This window comes from Myotis davidii, unplaced genomic scaffold (assembly GCF_000327345.1).
Source record: "Myotis davidii unplaced genomic scaffold, ASM32734v1 scaffold68, whole genome shotgun sequence".
NCBI classification, from domain to species: domain Eukaryota; kingdom Metazoa; phylum Chordata; class Mammalia; order Chiroptera; family Vespertilionidae; genus Myotis; species Myotis davidii.
The window spans coordinates 3,626,467-3,647,008 of record NW_006300376.1 but is presented as its reverse complement, the minus strand read 5'-3'; the positions used below and the strand labels follow the sequence as shown (position 1 = coordinate 3,647,008).

The 20,542-nt window shown below is 44.4% G+C and overlaps 1 protein-coding gene across 1 annotated transcript in view; it reads right to left on the bottom strand.

The window, feature by feature from the left end:
- The window catches only part of PREP (prolyl endopeptidase), a 164,898-nt gene that overhangs the window by 86,326 nt on the left and 58,030 nt on the right, over nucleotides 1-20,542 (bottom strand). The window contains exons 3-4 of the mRNA XM_015572722.1: nucleotides 17,789-17,839; nucleotides 15,221-15,295 (exon numbers count right to left, since the gene is read on the bottom strand). Of these exons, the coding sequence (XP_015428208.1) occupies nucleotides 15,221-15,295; nucleotides 17,789-17,839 (126 nt within the window). The remainder of the gene's footprint in view (nucleotides 1-15,220; nucleotides 15,296-17,788; nucleotides 17,840-20,542) is intronic.

The following is a 20,542-nucleotide window of genomic DNA, read 5'->3' as shown; positions in this document are numbered from 1 at the left end:
GGCTCTAGGGCCTAGAGTCTAGGCGGACATGGTGAGTCCAAGAGTCACAGATTGCCCAGGGGTTTTCCTTGGAAAGGTGGAACTGTGTTCTCTGATCGTGTCTCAATTCTGCGCTGCTTCTCTTACACGTCTCATGGCACAATCATAACTGCTGCAACAGAATCCATCGCAGGCTAAAGCAGACACATGGCTCTTCCCGTTTAAAATGGTCGTAAAGCTGTTAGGCCAGGTATAACAATGCCACCAAATACCCACATAACTCTAGGATTATTACACCCAATTCTGTCACCTTCCACCCACAAGTGTTAGGCAATGACTTTAAACAGAGCAGTGTTTAAGGACTGCACCCTTCCAAGTCAAATACCTAGACGCAAAACCAAACAGTGTTCAAATTCCTCCACGCCTGAAGTTCTTTCACAGTAAACAGCTTTATAACTCGGGCAAATCCTTGTCCTGAAGGTGGTGGGAAACTTTCTGTAAAGGGGCTTTGTGAAAGCTGGGGTTCCACAGAATGCCAATAAAATTCCTGGCATTTTAACCAGGAAAATACCTTCTTGCTCATTTATGGATTTAATAGTCTGGTTTCTTGGTCTAAAAATTAGAACAAATTTGGGGGAAAGGTTAAAGGAAGGAACCTGGAGGAATTACATGATGATAAAGAAGCAGGCTGGGGAGAACTAAAATGCTCTTCGTTCCTCAGATGTTTCAGCATCTGAAGTCACTGTTCACGATGTTATCACGAGAACTGAAACCTGAGAGCCCATTAACCACACCTGCAGCAAAGCCTCTAAATTTTAGAGGCTTTTGAAAAGAATCAACAGTTCAGATGCTATAGCTATGGATGAATCTGAACACATTTTCCCAAGAAAAGCTGCTTAAAACAAAGAAATCCTGTTCATATATCAGAAAACTTCAAAGCAAAGGGAAGTTTCCATTATGCAAGATGAATAAATTCCAGAGATCTCTGTGCAATATTGTGCCTATGGGTAACAATACTGTATTGTACATATAAAATTTTAAGAGGGTGGACCTCATGTAATTTAATTCTTGCCATTAAAGAAAAAAAAAATGCAAAGTGCCTCCGCAGAGGGTCACAAGGTGTGGGAGCTGGAGATTCCTTTACCCCAACTGCCTTCAGGAAGAATTTTTTCAAGTTGTCCTCACGTGTCCTATATTTCAATCCACAAAATACCTCAAGTCCTCTGACAAGTACAATTCTTACATATGTAATAAAAATGATGCATAGTTACTCATTACACACACACACACACACACACACACCCCAGCATGACTATATAACACGGAATTACAAAGATGAATTAAGGATAAGAATAAGTGCTACAGGGGAACAAATGAAGGGGACACTACTTCCAGGATAAGGCGGGGTGGGCTGGGGTAGAGGCCATGTCAGGACAACCAGGAAGGAGCTCCAGGCAGAAGACCAACTCGGGCACCAGTATCCAGCTCCAAATACCAATAAAAGCTAGGGTAGTGCTATCTACATCCCACTGCTGCAAACTACAAGTGTGTGTGTGTGTGTGTGTGTGTGTGTGTGTGTGTGTGTGTGTGTGTGTGTGTGTGTAAGAGCGAGAGAGAGAGAGAGAGATTACTGTTTAAGCAACTATCAGGGGGCTCTGAGAAAGGCAGTGTGGGTGTCACACATGGCCCGGCAGAACACCAGGATCCCACACGTCCTGGTGGCCAGAGGGGAAGCACACTTGCACCACCGCCCCCACCTTTGCTGGAAGTTTAGCAGGATCTGGAAGGGCAGGGATAACCCCATAAAAAAAGTCAAAAGGTGGCAAAACTCATCCCTGAGGCTGCAGGACCCAGGGCCAGGAGGGCCGAGCAGCCACACAGAAAACTGGAGGTCGGTCATGCCAAACAGAAGGTCAGAGGCAGCGGCTTTAGGAAACATGCCTAGAAACAGAGACTATAAATGGAATAATGCATGTCATCAGACTAATATGAGGACTCATTACTTCAAAGAGAAAGGAGTGCCCCTTATTGTCCAGTTCTCACTGAATATTTAAAAAAATCAGCAGCCCACCAGACAACAAAGGAATCCTTAAAGCCCAAGCAGTACTGTGACCGCAATGCCATTAACCTCAACTAAGTGAGGGCCTTTCTCTCCCTGGCCTCCCCCCGCCTCCCCCAACCCCCAACTCATTTCCAAAGAGGAGAAATACCAAATCTAATCTGTGAAATCTGGAATTCATTGGGCTTGCCTTTTAACTTCAAAACCCCAGAGTGTCTGCGTTCTGAGAACACCTGCTCTCAGGTAAGGGAAGCTCCCGGCGCTTCCAGCTGCACATGCTTAGCAGACCAGGTGTCTCCCACCTTCTTGCCTGTCCCCATCGGGGCAAACCAGTCCCCTCACCGGGGCTAGTGACTTCTGTCAAGCAGAAGGAAGCAGAAACCTGCATTTTGACCCGAGATTCAGCCTTGTTCTCAAATCTCGTCACACTAGCAGGGAGCTCATTCTAAGCTGGAACTTGAGCCCCACCAGCTCTGTTCTTCAGTGTATATACTACTGACCAGAAACTCGGCCAGGAGGGAGGGGAGGTGCACCCCAAATCCAAACCTAACTAAAAACCCAATCATGAAGAAGTTAAACACATACGTATCCTCTCTTAAATAATTCCTGTGCATCAATGAGGGAATCCAAATTAGAACGAGAATATATAGAAAAACAAAAAAGGCCACTAAGAATTGAAGTTCATGGGTGTGGTAAAAACATTCGGAGTTGACATCTGGTTTTGTTTGGTACGTTTGTGAAGTCCCTCGGATAGAGCGGGACTGTCACCTCTGCTGGCCATCAGTGCACCCCTCCCCTAGACCTGGGACTGATCCAGGGTCCTCGACACCCATGCAGGATGAAGCTCGTGGTTGGTCTAGAACATCCGTGGGCAAACTATGGCCCGCGGGCCGGATCCGGCCCGTTTGAAATGAATAAAACTAAAAAAAAAAAGACCGTACCCTTTTATGTAATGATGTTTACTTTGAATTTATATTAGTTCACACAAACACTCCATCCATGCTTTTGTTCCGGCCCTCCGGTCCAGTTTAAGAACCCATTGTGGCCCTCGAGTCAAAAAGTTTGCCCATCCCTGGTCTAGAACAAGGGTGGGGAACCTTTTTATCTGTCAAGGGCTATTTGGATATTTATAACATCGTTTGAGGGCCATTCAAAATTCCCCACTTAAAAATCAGCCTGCTATATTTGGTCAAATGTTCAACTCACCGCTGACGCCTTGGCAGGGCCAGACCAAATGATTTCGTGGGCCAGACGTTCCCCACCCCTAGATTAGAGGCTTGTTATGGTGACTCCCACACTCATGGGGTAGCTGACCTGACTGAGTCCCACAGCACTGAACCCAGGAGTGTCCCTGGGCCAGGCTCAGGACACAGTGTTGGTGCCTGGGTGTGCCATGTGCTGACGGACAGTGACCACACCGTGATTGAGACGTTTCCTCTGGTCCCAGTGAGGTGCTCACTATCCTAAAAATAAAGGGGCTGGCTCTAGGAAGTGCTAGTTACACCCTAAACAGTTTGGGGTTTACCCTCTCTCTCAATCAGATTTTATCATTTCTGGGTCCTGGTAACTTGGACCACCATCTGTCATAATGTTACTGATACCTGTATGCTAACTATGATCACTTCTTTCTACATCTTTTATATAAGCAAGCCCTGTTCATTTTCATAAGCAGAGTCTTTCCTCAATTCTTGCCGATAGGCAGCAGTCAGTGAAGTAGTTGTGAACCCAGGCAAAGCAACCAGGATGCTTTGCGGGGCCATAGATAAAACACCGGGAGATAGGAAGTTATGTCACCTTATGAGGTTTGGGGCCACAGGACTGGCTCTCTCCCTACCACTCAGGAGGATGCTGGAAAATAAAACCATCAGAGAAAAGCAGGTGACCTAAGAAACAAAGAGAGACAGGTGTCCAGAAATATCACGTGCACTTCTGGATCAGGCTGTGCTCAAAGACATATACACCATGGTCATCAATTTTGTGAACCACTTCACAGTGCTTTTATATGAGCTGGTGTGAGCTGCGTCGGAGTTCAGGCACCACTCACCGAGTCCTGACTAATACAGCTCTTGTGGGAATCGTGCTGAGCAAGGAGAGGCTGGCTGGATATGAGCAGGCTGGGAGAGGTGGACTCGACCAGAAGTTGGCTGGGGAATCCCAAAAAAGGCACTTCATCAGTAAATGAGAAAGAGTGACATTGAAGTAAACGTTCAAACAAAACAATTTTAAAGCAACAGAAGAAAAAATATGAATGAGAAAAGTAAAGGAGCATAACTTATAAGTCCTAGAAATAAGTGCTGCTTTTTTTAAGAAAAAAAAAGAAGAAAAAACTCCACACATTCTACCAAAGCTCTGGCTAAACTAATCAAAAAAGGGGATAGACATGACAGGTAACTCAAAATTAGAGACAATAAAGAATATAACTACAGACAGGGAGAGAGTAAAGTTTCTATAATTAAAGAATACCACGCATAACAGGTGCTAGTAAATTTTAAAATCCCAATGATACAGACTATTTTCTAGGAAATAACAAATGACTAAATTGATCCAATAAGAAAGAAGATCTGAACAGAGCAATAACCAGGAAAGAGAGTAGAGAAAAAGAGCCCAAAATTGCAATAAAAGAATTTTCCTCAGAGAGCTCAACAGATGAGGTCTCTCAATTATTCAACAGAAAATGTCCATGCTATTTGAACTGTTCAATAATAAATGCAATGGCAAGCACTTACTTGTATCTACCACTGAGCTGCATCGTTCAAAAACACTATCACTTAATTTTCACCACAATCACACAGTTTTCTCCAAATTGTAAGTCAGAAAACTGAAACCTAGAGCGGTTGAACACCATGACCAATGTCACACATCTAGTAAATTCTAGAGCTAAGACTCAAACCTATCTTTCTGTAGCTAAAAGCCACTCACTTAATAACTATACACTATTGCCTTCCCAAGATAAACAGCTTCCACGATCTCTAAGGGTTCTCATTAGTTGCTGGGGGGAACGGGTAGAAAGAAAATTCTGGAAGCAGGGAGACTTCAGGAAGCTACTGAACGTCTAGCTCAGTGGCAATGCATGCCAAACGGGGACAATGTCAAAGGAGATAAAACCAAAGAGAGAGAGAGATTTTACAGTCAGAACTGGCACGGCAAAGAATCTTGTGTATGATTCGATAGAGATCCGATTCCAATGGTCAGAGCACCAGTACTATACAGAAGAGTCCAGGATGCCTTTATTATGGCATAAGCCTTGGTTTCCCCCAAGAAGAAAAATTAAGAGCCACAAACACTGCCCCCCCCCTTACCCTCTAATTTACAAAGATGCTATAAACACTGAGGCGTCTACTAAAACTTCAGCTCCTTGAAAGTGGGCCTCGTAATAATCAAAGGTGTTATTATCCAGCCCCGATCATGTCTAAGCATTCTCTAGAGCAGGTTTCCCAAGCTTTCTGGACCTTAAGAATCACCTGGTGAGGTGCTTGGGAAACAGATTCCCACCGAAATTAGATGCTCCAGGAGTAGAGCTGGGAAAGGCTGAGCAGTGGCCAGGTGATTTCTAGGCCCGAGTGCTTTCTCCCCCGGCCATGGCGGAATGGGGCGGTGAGTGGATTGTAGGGACCTAAGTATAGAGGAAGAACGGAAAAGAAGGAGCCTGGGAGAAGTCAGGGTTATCTCAGTTCTTTAATTGTTAGTTCTTCCCAAAGATGCATACCTGATACCAGCATTTCCCAGAAACGGTAGGTGACGGAAAGCAGAGCTGAGCAGCTGCCTACAGGGAAAATATCAATGCTAAATGTACACCAGCACTTCAGCATTAAATCGGTGGTTTAGGGTCTGCTTTCCTAAAATGATGGTGAGCAAACAAGGCCAGATACCTAGCTTCTAGCTAAGATGTGGCTCCACCTCCTTGCGGCACTGACCTCTGGCAGCTCAAAGGTTAAGTGGCTTGCCCGACTCCCATCTGGTCCTCCTAGGCTGGTATTGAACGCCATGTCGGCAATGGCCACATCTGTCTTGCCTATGACAGTGTATTCCTTCTTTTCTGCCCTCTCGTCCATTTAACTGAGTTCTCAGTGGGCACACAGGTAAACTTAGGGCAGGGGAACAGAGGGAGGGACCAAGCACACACACAGAAGGAAGAGAGAATGAAACCAGTGGAACTGTAGCATGTGGGGTGGCCAGCATCCACTCTCCTTCCCTGGTGTCCTCCCTTCTTAGCAGGATGGTAACTCCGAAAGAGGGGCCTTGTGGCTTCTACCAAATCTTTTCTTATTCCCAGCAGAACAGCCAAGGAGTGAGCAGTCATCTGGAGCTCGGCCCATCGAACTCCCTCCCTGGGGCACAGCCACTTGAACAACTGGTGGAGGGTTGAATGACTGGAGATCACTCATGCCATTCGCAGTGCTGAGTGAAAAGTGGAAATTCCTGCCCTGCAGTCCTAAAACTACCTGCTCCCTGCCTGTCCCACGCCTGGCCTCGGCAGTCTGTTCCAGGAGCTGGCCGCCTCTGCTTGTCGTAAATTCCCTGTGAGCTTAACTTGGCCACAGTCAGTGTCTACTTACATCAAAAACCTTGTTGCAGAAGGCAAACAAAGGAGACAGAAAAAGGAAGCAAGCAAGCAGTGCTTAGAAAAAGTTGGCCCAGTACCAGTAACACCCTCCCTCACACTTTTTTTAAAAAATATATATTTTATTGATTTTTTTACAGAGAGGAAGGGAGAGGGATAGAGAGCTGGAAACATCGATGAGAGAGAAACATCGATCAGCTGCCTCCTGCACACCCCCAGTAGGGATGTGCCCACAACCAAAGTACATGCCCTTGACCAGAATCGAACCTTGGACCTTTCAGTCTGCAGACCGACGCTCTATCCACTGAGCCAAACTGGTTAGGGCACTCTCTCACACTTTTGACAATTATCTCATCCACAGATCAAAAGATAAGTTGTTCCCTAAACAAATATTTCAACTGTGGATTTATGAGACGTCTGTTTACAAATGATAATGAGGCCAAACATTTCCGGTGGAGCTGGTGAGACATTTAAGACCTCAGACAAGACGTCTTGAAGATTGAAATAATACAGGGTAACATATTTACCTAAAGCATTTCCCGCTTCCACTAGAGAAGGGATGATGATCCAGGTTCTTAATGAAACCTTAATGGGCGTCTCACAGCCTTGCCTATGAGGTTCAGAAGGCAGCAATTAAAAGTAACGCTTCCATACAGCTTTGCTTTAAGGTACTCCTGGCCTAGTTTAGTCATCATGCCTGGGAACAATGAGACAACACTCAGAAGTCATAGGACCATTAAACACACACACACACACACACAAACAGTACTCAGAATGTAAGTCTTTTTGTAAAAAAAAAACAAACAAACCCCTAGAATTCAAAATGAAAATCCTGCTTAGTTTCATGGGTGAAAATTAAGTCTTTAAAGTTCAACATTCTCACGAAGCAATTGGAGGACTAGAGCCTGAAGGTCTATATCCCAATACATGTACGCAGGAGTGCCCAAGCGGCACTATTTGTGTGTACAGACCATCGCTGAGTATAGCAAAGGAATCTTTATATGCATTCACTCAGCTGGGTGTCCTTAACACCTTAGCTAGATGAACTATGATTAATGCGTTTTATAGATGAAGAAAATGCATCCAGATATCGTTGCTTACTATGCTCACTGAACAAGAATATGAAGGACCAAGGGCTACAATCTGTGTGTTTTGACTTCTGGTCCCACCTGGCAAATCCTCTATTCCTTCACCTTGCCTCCCAACAGAAATACCATCCCAAACGCCTGCAGAGCTCACAGGATGAAGGAACTATTCACAAAATGGATATTCACAGCTTGTCTGAAAGTCTTCAGAGCACATCATTTATACTTTGAATGAATGTATTCCTCAGTCCCGAGGCTGTATCTGCTGTCTTTGGCTTAGAGATATTGAACTAGAACTTCACGGTAATGGAAGTCCTGGGAACAAGCTCTCTCTGGCTGGTTCTACAGATGACAGCACAGTGGCTCCCTGGGTAAATGCAACTGGACAGAGAATTCCTTGCTCCCCTCACTCCCCTTAGCTCCGCTCACGCTGGCTCTGTTCCCTTAGGGAAGACACTGTGCAGGGAGAGCTAGGCCACACTGGTGCCAGAACTGAGCAGAAACTCCTCACGCTACACTTTTAGGGTTGACCTTAAAGAATGAAAACAAAAGCAAGACACAAACAAAAAACCAAAATTTCATAATAGTCAGGAAGGACACCAAAAAACAGCTGCTGACCTCCCTAAACGGTGACATGAAATACCTACACAGAAATCTGAGGCTACCTAAACATCCTAGAGATGATCAGAAGTCCTTTAAGATTTAAACCTTCCCTGCCAAGGAAGGAAACAGCATGGGGACAGGGGTAGAGGAAGGTAAAATTTCCAGGTTTCCTACCCTGCAAGACAAGGATTTCTCCTCTCCCTAGCCTGGTGTTTCCGAACCTTTTGAGCTCGGCGTGTCAGCATTTTGAAAAACCCTAACTTAACTCTGGTCCCGTGCTACATATAGAAATTTTTTGACATTTGCAACCATAGTAAAACAAAGATTTATATTTTTGATATTTATTTTACATATTTAAATACCATTTAACAAAGAAAAATCAACCAAAAAATGAGTTCGCGTGTCACCTCTGACACGTGCGCCATAGGTTCGCCATCACTGCCCTAGCCTCTTATCGGCAGGTGTCATGGACTACCCCTAACTAGTCAGCCAAAATGGGATCTGGGAAGGGAGAGCAAAGAATGTCCTAGGAAGGAAGATCCATATTGTGTATTCCTTGACCCTCTCTGAAACAAATAGTAATTTCACATTTTTAGAAAGAATGAATATAAACAAAAACAAATGTTTTGTTTTTAGCTGATTCCCTAAATCAGTTCTTCTCTCATGACCCACAAAGGCAATGGAGAGGAGCCACAACATTAGTAACAAAGAAACAGAATTTCCGGAGGATGAGACCCAGAAATCGGGATTTTAAAAAGATTCCCAGGTGATTCCCATGTGCAGCCAAGGTTGAGAACCACTGCCATATATGCAGCTGATATCTACAGTTGGTTCCCTCCTGCATCAAAGCCCCAGGACAGTTTCTGTGAAAATCAGACTTAGCAATTAGTTACAATTAAGGCAGTTATCCTCTGAAAAGTAGTATCATTCTTCTCTTCTCTGTGTGTCTCCCCTTCAGTAACTCAGTAACAAATTCTGGAAGATTCAACTATGAAACTGAAACTACAAAAAAATAGTAAGATGGGGAGACTCCGCAAGAGGTAGCTGGACCTTGGGGCTGCAAAACAAGCCCAGTGATGCCAAGAGAATTTACCACTGTCAAGAAGGACAGCAAACGGTGGTGCAGTGTGGACCGAATGCATGGCAGTGGGCAGAGGGGCAGGAAAACACATACTCAGTTAGTATGCTCTGCGACCTGTCAGTGAACTGCCGCCTCCGCCTCCGTGAGGAAAGCAAAGCAAGCAGCTCCAAAGGCCCCAAGAGTGGGGAGAGACAAAAGTCCGTACGATTCCCCTGGCCCTGTGATCATCTATGCTGGGAAGATCACCGGACGATTTTAAAGTCTCTGCATCTGGCCACTGGGCCACTGCTGATCATGAAGAGAATGACTCATTTGGATGGGAGATGTTACTGGGAGCAGTGACAGAGGAGGCGGGCTCCCGCTACGAGTACATTGAGGGGCATGCAGGGTGGCTTGTGGACAGGCAGAGGGAGAGAGGGAGATGGCCCGGGAAAAGATCTGAAATAAGATCTGAACAGGGCACACCTGAAGGCGCCTGGAGACCGACTGAGGGAAGAAAAAAGAGCTAAGGCAGAGTGTGGGCTTTGGGGTTCGCCCACTTGTTTGAAACAGGAAACTAAAGGGAATTTTAGGAAGTTAAAAATTAGGAAGTCAACCACCCACATATAAATATCATGGAAGGGGAATGGGGTAGTTTAGTTATTAGTAGAATGGAGGCTCAAATTACCTCAGTGGCAAAATATTGGGGTACAACAAGACACTACAAACTTCCTCCAACGAGCTGCAAAGGACACGCTGGAAATGCCTGTTGAATGAGTAGTATGGGTTAACTGCCTGTTGGGTCTGCCTATCCAGTCCTCAAGGCACTGTAATGACTGCAATCCTCCCTCACTGGCCCGTCATGCTGAAACTTCCCACTTCACACCAGTGAAATCTCTGTACATTCAGACACTTCTAGAATATATAATAGTGAGTAGATACCCACAGTGCTTTGAAACCAGAGCGTTCTCTTTATCTCAGTTTTGTTCTTTAGTTTGTATTTCCACAAAATTCTCCTAGAATCATTTTTTACTAAGATCGTTTTTAAAGTTGTAATCATTCGGAGCACTGCAATCTTGTATCCTCCTCCCACTTACTATTCTATCAGAAGCACTTTTTCATCTTAGCAACCTGTATAACCCAACATTTTCACAACTGCACATATGATTTCACCAAGCAGATTCACCACATTCTGCTCAAACACTACCCTATTGCTGGAAATGGACATCATTTCCAAAGTTTCACTACTATAAATAATGCCCCCAACTGGCCCTTTTCTAGATCTCCATAGGGCAGACATGACAGCACTCTCCCAGTAAACTTGAAATCTCTTCTTCATTCCCTAGTATTTGCTTTTTTTGCTGTTGCTATCAGACAGGTCTAATTTTTCATTATTGACCGTATATATGAGTGCTACTGATGTTAGATTTACTTAGTACATAGTCACACTATTGATCTAATTAATTCTACTAAATTTTAAGTTGGAAATCTTAGGTTGCCTAGATACACAATGACATCATCTACAATTAATGATCATTTTATTTTTGCTGTCCATATTTTGGTTCAGTTTTTATTGCACTGGTCAGAGCTTTGCAAACAGAAAAATAGTGGTGACAGAGACAGTTAAGCCAACTGTTTAGGTTGTTGTTTTGACTGAGATGTCATCTTGTTAATGCACTATTATTCCAAGTCAGGCTTTTAGATTTTCTTTAATTTCTTTTTAAAATTTATTTTTAGCCACATGTAGCTACTGAGCACCTGTGACTGGTCTGAACTGATAGGTGGTATGAGTGTAAAACGTACACTGGATTTCAAAATTTAGTTTGAAAAAGGAATGTACAATACCTTAGTACTTTTTACTAACTACATGTTAAGATGTTAATATTTTTGCATATGCAGTTGACCCTTCAACAACACAAATTTGAACTGCATGGGTCCGTTTATATGTGAATTTTTTTCAATAAATATACTGTCACTCTCTGAATCATGGGTTTTGCATTCTCAGATTCAAACAACCGAGGACAGAAAACAGTATTTTCAATCCATAGTTTGGAATCTGCAGTTTGGGAGGATAGGGGGTCCTAGATCCAACCCCCAAGGATCAAAAGTTATTCATAGATTTTGAACTGCTCAGGGGTCGGCACAACTAACTCCTGCAATGTTCAAGGGCCAACTGTACTAGATTAAATAAATATATTACAATTATTTGCACCTGTTTCTTGTTACTTTTTAAAAATATGGCTATAAGAAAAATTGTAATTATATGTGACTGGTATTATATATCTACTGAGCAGCATGGGTCTACTGTTTCCTCTTTACAAAGCATCTCTGATAAGTTTTCATATCAAGGTTGGATTTATTCCAAAGAATCAATTAAGTTGTGTAGGATCTCCTACAATCTGGAACATTTGCTATAAAATATGCTTATATGGGCTTTGAAAGCTTGATAGGATTCATCCAGATCCAACTCCCCCTCCCTCGCTTTAGAGAATTTCCTAAGGTACAAGTCTGCTCTGATATTCCCTTTCAAAGGATAAAGCCTTACATGCCAGGCACTGTCAGAATTAGAGAACCCATATGAACTATGGACCCCTTCCCCAGCAGAAACGTGTATACTCGTTTTCACAAAATGTTCTTTTTCAGTCGTCGACGAGTATACTAAGAAAATATGGTAAAAAAATATGATTTATAGGAAGACGAGTTACAAACTGTTTTCATAACCAGCATCAAAAATACTATATAGAACCAAAATAAAAAAATTAGTCTGAAAAAGAAACGTTTTTAACAAAAAAATTGTTGGGGAAGGGGTTAAATCAAAGAACTACTGATAGCACTTCAGATCTTAGTGTAAAGGGCTATAGTATAAATACAACAAGTAGCTTTTCCTTTATTTTGGAAGCAATGTGAAGGTTCTCCTTTCTACCCTAAGGTATATGGCCAGCACACCTTTTTGTACACGCGAATAACTATGAGTAGGAAATGTTCGTGCTGCTCCTCTGCTCATTAGAAAAATGTACCCTACCTTTTCAGTCTAAGACCCAAACTCAACTCATCAGATCCCAGATGACACATCAGCTTTTGTCAATAACAAGCCTGTTTACAGAGAAGTGAGAGAGGTGTGCATGGAGGATACCGAGGGAAAGATGAGCTTGCATGGCCCTCTGACACCTGAGGTTCGCTGCCCAATAGGCTGGCGGGTGTGGGCAGGTGAGCCCACACAGGAGGACCTATCACGTCCCAGGGCATGAATATGTTTCTGCCGCTTGTATTCCCAAAGCTAATATACCCCAAGTCCTCTCCTTACATCTAAAGTTGAAAACAACCTGGCCTACCTGGGTTCCAATACCAGTTCTACACTTACTACCTGAATGACCTCGAACATATTACGTAATCACTCAGTAACTCAATTTCTTCACTTGTAAGATGAGGAAAATAAAAAAACATATTCTAGAGTTTGAGAATGAAATGAGATAGAGCAGGCAAAGCTACCAGTGAAGTGCCTGGCACTCAGTAAGCATCCGATAAACATACACCGCGCAAATAAGTGTATGGGCATTAGTTCCATCAAAGGTTGACTGTAAAATCGCTAATCACCCAAGTCTCATCTACTAATGAGTGGCTTGTTAACCACAGGACCAGCCATTATTAATTAAGGAATAGCAAAGTATGCATTCATTAACACATAAACCAAAACTGGGCTATTCTGACACTGCTGAATGACTCCATCACCATCAAAGACTGAAGAAATCCAGGTTGTACTTGAGACCTCATCCTAGAGACAGTCCTTGGGGAAGGCTTTCCAGGGGGTGCACAAGAGGTTCGCTCCCTTTGCGGGAGCCCTCCGTTCATCGCCGGTTATGCACCTGCCTGTGATTCTCCATTCCCAGGGTCAACCTGTCCCAGCTCGGCCCAATGCTGGACCATCAAGGTGGCCTGTGGCAGGTTCCAGGTGAGGAGGCAGCCCCACATCTGCTCCCTGCTCCTCCTAGCCTTCCCTGCCGAGGTAGAGCCTCTGCCTGCTCCTTAAGAAACCCGTCTGTTTCTCATCTGGAAATCTCTACTCACCCACCTCTATAACGCTGTGTTTCATGAAAAGAAAAAGGAAAAGTCCAAATACTATTCTCACCCAGGAAAGGGAAAGGAGGAGGATTATAGATAGAAGTACAAACCATTGCAAAGTCTCAAAAATGGTGCAGTGCTTACTTTTAAGGACAAGGGATAGGGAAGAAGCTGTAGTCGTTTCTGCAGTCCTGTCTTACCGGTAGCTCCTCCTGTATCTGGTGGTCTCTTGCCACCGTTTGTACCAGAAAAGAAATGCCAGGAAGAATATGGGAGGGTGGGGAAAAGGAGGCAGGCGAGAGGACACATGGGAATGCAGGACGAGAGAGATAGCGTGGGATTTACTCGAGTAGGAGCAACCTCCTCCTGCCTCTACTTTTTCTCTTCCACAGTCTCTCGCCCAGCTAACCCCACTCCTTTCCCAGTCAAGCTCTTTTCCAAGGATACACTGGAATTTTTACTCCCCGGCCAGGAGCTGTGCAAGGGGAGGAACCCGATCCCACTGCCAGAGCCACACCAGGAGAAAGTATTTTCCTGGCAAATCTGAACGGCCTTGGAAATCCGAGTTCAGTTCTCCAGAGAACAGTAGTGTATACAGCATCAAGGGACCACAAATACAGGAGGTACGAAGACACAGGCTTTTCGGAAGCTGGTCTGCAAAAATTTCAGAGTGCACTGAACATTTTTCATTGTTGAAAAAAACGGTAAGTATTCTGGGATTCTAAAGCTCAAGTAAACTTCTGAGTGGTAAGCATATTAGTGGTGAGCATAAACTGTAAATACATTCTTGTGTATTAACAGGTAAATACAGTTATAAATAAGAGTCAAAGAACTTGAAGTGGGCTGAGAAACACTCTTCCCTCACCCAGGCGAACTTAATTAACCACGAATGGTATATGTACATGAGGAGTCCCAAGGGACAAGTCCTGGACACTTCAAGGAAGAAACAATACCTGAGGGACGTAGCACTTAGAGGTAGCTTTTTAATGAAATGAGACTTCAACTCAAAATACTACGTGTTCTCCAAAATAATAGGAAAGCTTTATGTTTTCCGACAGAGAAGAAAATTCTCTGCTTCACCCCTTACTTCTATAAAATATAAGAAGATATTTACGCCCTAACCTGTTTGGCTCAGTGGGTAGAGCATCGGCCTGGAACTGAAGGGTCCCAGGTTCGATTCCAGTCAAGGGCATGTACCTGGGTTGCGGGCACATCCCCAGTGGGGAGTGTGCAGGAGGCAGCTAATCGATGTTTCTCTCTCATCGATGTTTCTAACTCTCTATCCCTCTCCCTTCCGCTCTGTAAAAAATCAATAAAATATATTCTAAAAAAGATGTTTACTATTTTACTTATCATTTCATTCCTTTTGTTGTTGCTGCATTAAAATCAGTAAATAATCTAAAATCAGCATTTAGTTTTCAAGACCTGATACTTGTTCAATTATAAGTTTTTCTTTCTTTAGGGGAAAAAATACGTTAGGGTAATTGTTTTCTTCAGATTATTTTTCTCTAGGTTTTCTTTTTTTCTTTTAATCAGTTTTCTTTCTAATATTTTTATATCAAATAGTTGGTTCATCGTGTCACTATAAACCATAAACATTATGCAAAACAGTTACTTGATCTTCTCTGGGGCTAAAAGTGCTTTCAACTTTTCTCATGAATCGTTTGACATAAAGTGGTAGTACTTACAAGTATAGTCACCCATCCACCATACCATGGCAGAAAGTGCAGGAAGGAACAGCCAAGGTTACCAATGCCTACAGTTTGGTGCTAGCCACTAAGGCTGTTGTAATTTTAATTGTAAGCCCCGATTACCTTTGTCTGCTCGCTGTCTGGGTCTTCAAGCCAAGCATAAGGGTCAGAAATTTTATGCCCATGATAATCCTGCACCTGCAAAAGACAAAATGCGTTAGTAGATAATTAGTGTCTATCCCCAACTAAATTAGTATTTTCTGAATGTGATGGAGAGAGAGACAAAAACACCCTGATTGGCTCACTGGCAACTGCCTGTGCCCAAATTGCCACATGAATCAGAGTTGGCACGTTCTCAAAGGTGTCAAGCCACCCTTCATGAAAGGAATGTTTTACTGGAGAGGGAAGAAAGACGAAAGGTCAGGACAGGAAGCAGCTCTGTCTGTACAACACCAACCCAAGGCTGCTGCCGTGCTAAAGAAACCCGAGACGCGCTGTCAGGGGCACAGCACAGAATTACACAAAGCAGCGGGGATGACGGAGGGCACGGCCAGGTGCCTATTTTCCTCTTCTCCCTAAGCCTGCTCACGGTTAGAAAATCCCCCTACAATATGTAATATGATCGGTTTTGCTTTGCTGTCTGAACTGCCAACAAGAAACTTACTAATGTGTAGCTATAATGACTCTAATTGACATCAGCTGATTCTCATTGAAAAGGCTGACTTAAAGGCAATGAAGGAGCACTTCCAAACTGAAGCCTTTCTTCCCTTTTGTGTATTGTTATGAAATGCTTTCTTTCACTGTTCATAAAAGGAGGCACAACTACTCTGATAGAAATAAAACTGCTTAGTGTAAGCCGGCCTGGCTGAGGGTGGTGTCTGTGAAGCCCAGATTTCTGGGCCTGGATTCAGAGACTGTCCAAGACTAGAGCAGCCATCTGGAGTCACCCCTCCTCAGGGGATAACGCCTAAAGACATTTTGCAAAGGTAAAAATCATTATAAAACCTCCCACATCAGACGATCCTGGTTAATCTAGATAACCGAATCGCCATTGACAACATCTTTCCAATCAAGTCTCTCTGAACAACTCCAACATTCCAGTTAAGGCTTCTCCTAGAAGGCTGTCCGGAAGACCCCCACCATCTCAGATGAATCTTTAACCGGTCTTCTTACTCCCTTTTATCACACCAGATGGTAGGGGCTATTCCCTAAGGCAGTGGTCGGCAAACTGCGGCCCCTTGAGTGTGGCTCTTCCACAAAATACCACGTGCGGGCGCGCACGTACAGTGCGATTGAAACTTCGTGGCCACACTCAAGGGGCCAAAGAGCCGCATGTAGCTCGCGAGCCGCAGTTTGCCGACCACTGCCCTAAGGAAAGCAGACACCCTCCTGGAGGACAACAACCTGCTGTTTCTACTTCTGGTCAAAGTTCCAGTGCAGCTGCTGCCAACTGAGAAGGATATCCCTGCGCATAAAAGCCCAGGCCACCAGGATGCAAAGGGTGTGCACCTGTCCTCCTCCGCTGGGAAGGGGGGACACACCTGGGGAAATGACACCTGGAAGGATGGGCAGGTAAGGTGGAACACCCGGGACTTGCTCTCATCAAGCCTTGACTGACCAGTGCGAGGGACATAAAACCAGACTGAAACCTCTCCTGATGAGTCTTCATAAAATTGCCCATTTTTGGGGGGAAAACACACACACCAATGTTCAATCCTTACCTAAGGCCGCGACATTTTAGCTGTCACAACTGAATGAAAGCTATTAATCTTCTCATCCTCAAGTCTTTCACATTTTACACACCGTGAAGTGGTTATAAATGATGCTTAAAACAACAACCTTCCTTTCCCTGACAATAAAAAACCAGATAAAGAATCCTGTAGAGCAGTGGTTCTCAACCTTCCTAATGCCGCGACCCTTTAATACAGTTTCTCATGTTGTGGTGACCCCCAATTTCATTGTTACAAATTGAATATAATTAAAGCATAGTGATTAATCACAAAAACAATATGTAATTATGTATGTATTTCCGATGGTCTTAGGCGACCCCTGTGAAAGGGTCGTTCGACCCCCAAAGGGGTCGCGACCCACAGGTTGAGGACCGCTGCTATAAAGGATCTTCCAATTCAACATTTTTAGGAGTGAGGCAGGCAGGAACAAGGTTGGGCGACAAGCCCAGGGCCATACCGAGTTCAGAACCAGAGCTGGGACTAAAAACAATCTGCCAACAGCTTTCCTCCAAATACTCCTCGGACGGAACAGATCAGACACGTGAAATGTGTTCCTAAAACTCTGACACGTCCAGAGACTTAACTTTTCAAAAGGGTAGTTTTCAAAACTGTGATAGTTTTATGACTAAGTGAAGGTGTTGCCAAGTGCTAAACCCAAAGCAATAAACCTGTACTGGATATCCACACTGTTGTGCCCAATGTTTTAAATATTCCTATTTTACAGATTATGGGATGCAATTCCGAGAGCTTAGTAAGAGTAAAGGCCACATATTTGCTGTGAGCTCACGACTGCGCCATAGACGACAACCACATTATCTCATTTGTCCTCACTGTGAGGACACATTTTCCCAGGCGAGGAAACGGAAGCTGGAGAGAGCTACAGCAATTGATTAAGGTCAGATGGCTAATAAGGTAGGACTGTGACCCATTCCGAGCCAACCCAAAAGCCTGTGTGCTTAACCTCTTGCCAATGAGCTGGGTCAGGTGCAAACTGGCAGGTGGACAGCTGGACCTTGACTCAGAACCCAATGTGTCCTACAGCATGCTGCCTCTTGAACAGCCTTTACCACCAGGAAGCAGCCTCATCTACTCAGACTCAGTGTTGTCTGAACCAGACTGAGGTCAGTTATTGAGCCGACATTAGCAACCAGGAAGAGAACGCCCCAAAACAATCCCAGCGACAAACCCAGCAGCCAAGCGCCCCCTCCGCCTTTTGCTTTCACCACACAATATCCTAAATAGTGCAGATAGCCACAGCCCCTAAATTCAAGTGATGCAGCATCTAATTCCTCATTTAAGTTTGCAAATCATTCCTCACCTCCCCAAGAGCTCGAAAAAGAGAGCCCAGACAGGCCACTGTTACTATTCAATGTTTTGCTCTTACAGTTCAACAACATGCCTGTTGCCTTCAGGATAAAATGTAGACTCCTGTACACACAACAGGCAGAGCCCATGAAACCTGCCCCGCTCTTACTTCTCAACCCCCATCCAAGCTCGTCCATCCATGGATGCTCTGTTCACAGTGGCCTTCCTGCCATCCTACAAACATGCCATTTCATGACCATTCAGCCCCACATAACTATGGTTTATTTTAGTCATAAAGCTAGGAATGTCCTTTCTACCTCATTCAACTGGCCAACTTCCAGGCTCAACTCACATATTATCTTCTGCTCCTAATGAAATTACTCCCATCCTCCTGTGTTCCCCACTCACCCTACACACCCTTCTAACGCCTGTACCAAGCCTGTACCACGGATTGGGCAATGGCTTTACCCAGGAAGTGTTATGGTTTTCACATTTCTGCTCATGAGCAGAAATCCACCAAAAAGGACTGCACACTCCAACCCACAGGGCAGCAGGAGACTGCCCAGCATGTGGCTGAAAGATGTTCAAGGGAGAGAGACAGAGAGCTACAGCAGTTCCTAGTACCTGCCGGACAGAAATAAACCCCTCCTAGAAGTCGAGGCTATAACTTGGGGAAATGCTAAGTCCAGCCGAGAGCTTAGTAATCAGGACTCGTCACAGGAACAAGATACCCCACGTAGACTATCAGGGCTGGGCTGAGTACCCTGTGAGATGGGCCCAGGCTGGACCACAGCCACTTTCCCTTGGCCATGAGGCTTAGGCTTATGAGTGTCTTGGTGAGAAGGAACGGGAGAGTATTAAAATCCATGCTACAGTATACATATACTCTTTTGAATTAATTATTCATAATCTATTTGGTGTCTTCATGAAACCCTCACTTAACCCTTTCGAGAACTATTAAACATAAATAAATAAAACGGAGGATTCTGGTAACACGAATAAGGAAAAATGAGGAACAACCCTCCCTCCCTCAAAAAAACCCCACCACACAAAACAGTACAGATCTGAAAGGCACTTATCAAACCACATAATGGGCAATTGTTTACGTTTTTATCAATCCTGAAAATTCAAAGATCCTCAAGACCCGAACTGAGATATTCCCATGTCTTCCCATTACTGAAGTCTAGCACGCTGCAGGGCTAGACTGTCATGTGAATGAATGAAAGGTGATATTCTTACTGTAGAAACAAGCCAGCCCTAAATATTCCACTTATGAGAAAGAAGACCTGTAACAGGTAAACGACCTGCCACAGGGCATCCTGCCGGTGAGTGACAAAACCAGAACTAGCACTCAGGTCGTCCCACTCGCTCTGGCATCTTCCCATTCCAGCAGGATCACTTTACTCCCAAACACAAAGGAAACCACCTTTTGAACCACCGGAACAGGGCTTCTGGGGTTGTTAGAGTAAATTTAATAAGCAAGCAGCTGAACAGACTGAGAAAACATGGTTACCAGATGGCCACTGGTCAAAGAAACCATGAATGCATCAGTGCCACTTGGAAGTCTTAATTTAAAACAATACGTCCTTTACGCTAAAGCCGCAGTACCCTTTAACCTAAAGTGAGATGTGCTTTAAACTACAATCTGGCATAAATTGGGTCCAAGAGAGCAGAAGGAAATAGAACTGTATTACACAAAAATAGCTTTAATCTGATTCTATTTTAAGTAATCTGAGAAATCTGGCTACTCCTAAGAGAATCATGCCTACAACATTTGGACGCTCTACAGTTCTTAAGATGCCAAATTAATTTTTGCTCACACATAAAGGGCTGTTTGCCCCCCAATTCCGCCCACCGGATCTCAACAGCCACCCTGAGTTCATCTACAGCTGAGGTTCATGGTGGCTAACCCTTCCACGAAGCAAAACTTAAACTCATCCTGAAAAGAGGCCATCCCCTCTTCCTTCTAGGTCCTCCTCTCACACCCTATCAACTCCCTTTCTAGTTTAGGACAACTTGGATCAGCACTGCTACACCGCGGGGTCCCTGTCCGCCTTCGCGTTACCCAGTCCTGTCTCTGCATCTCCAACGCCCAGCAGCCGGCCTGGGGCAGGGTAAGCGCTCAGTACACGTTGTAAAACCGAATGAATGAACTTCAACTCTACGAATTCTTCATTTGGAAGTTTAGAAAGTTTGCTTTGTGTTTCAATTCTACATCATCTATACACTTACACTCTTGCTCCTGCTACCATATTTGCGCACGAGCTTCCCCAGTCAAAAAGCAGTGACACCTCTTACCTGGGCATCTGCCCTTGACCCCATTGATTTCGGGGAGTCTCCCAGCAGCGGCCGATGCCGGGCGGCACCGCCAGCAGGCGGAGAGTGCCCACCCTCCACCCCCGACCCCACC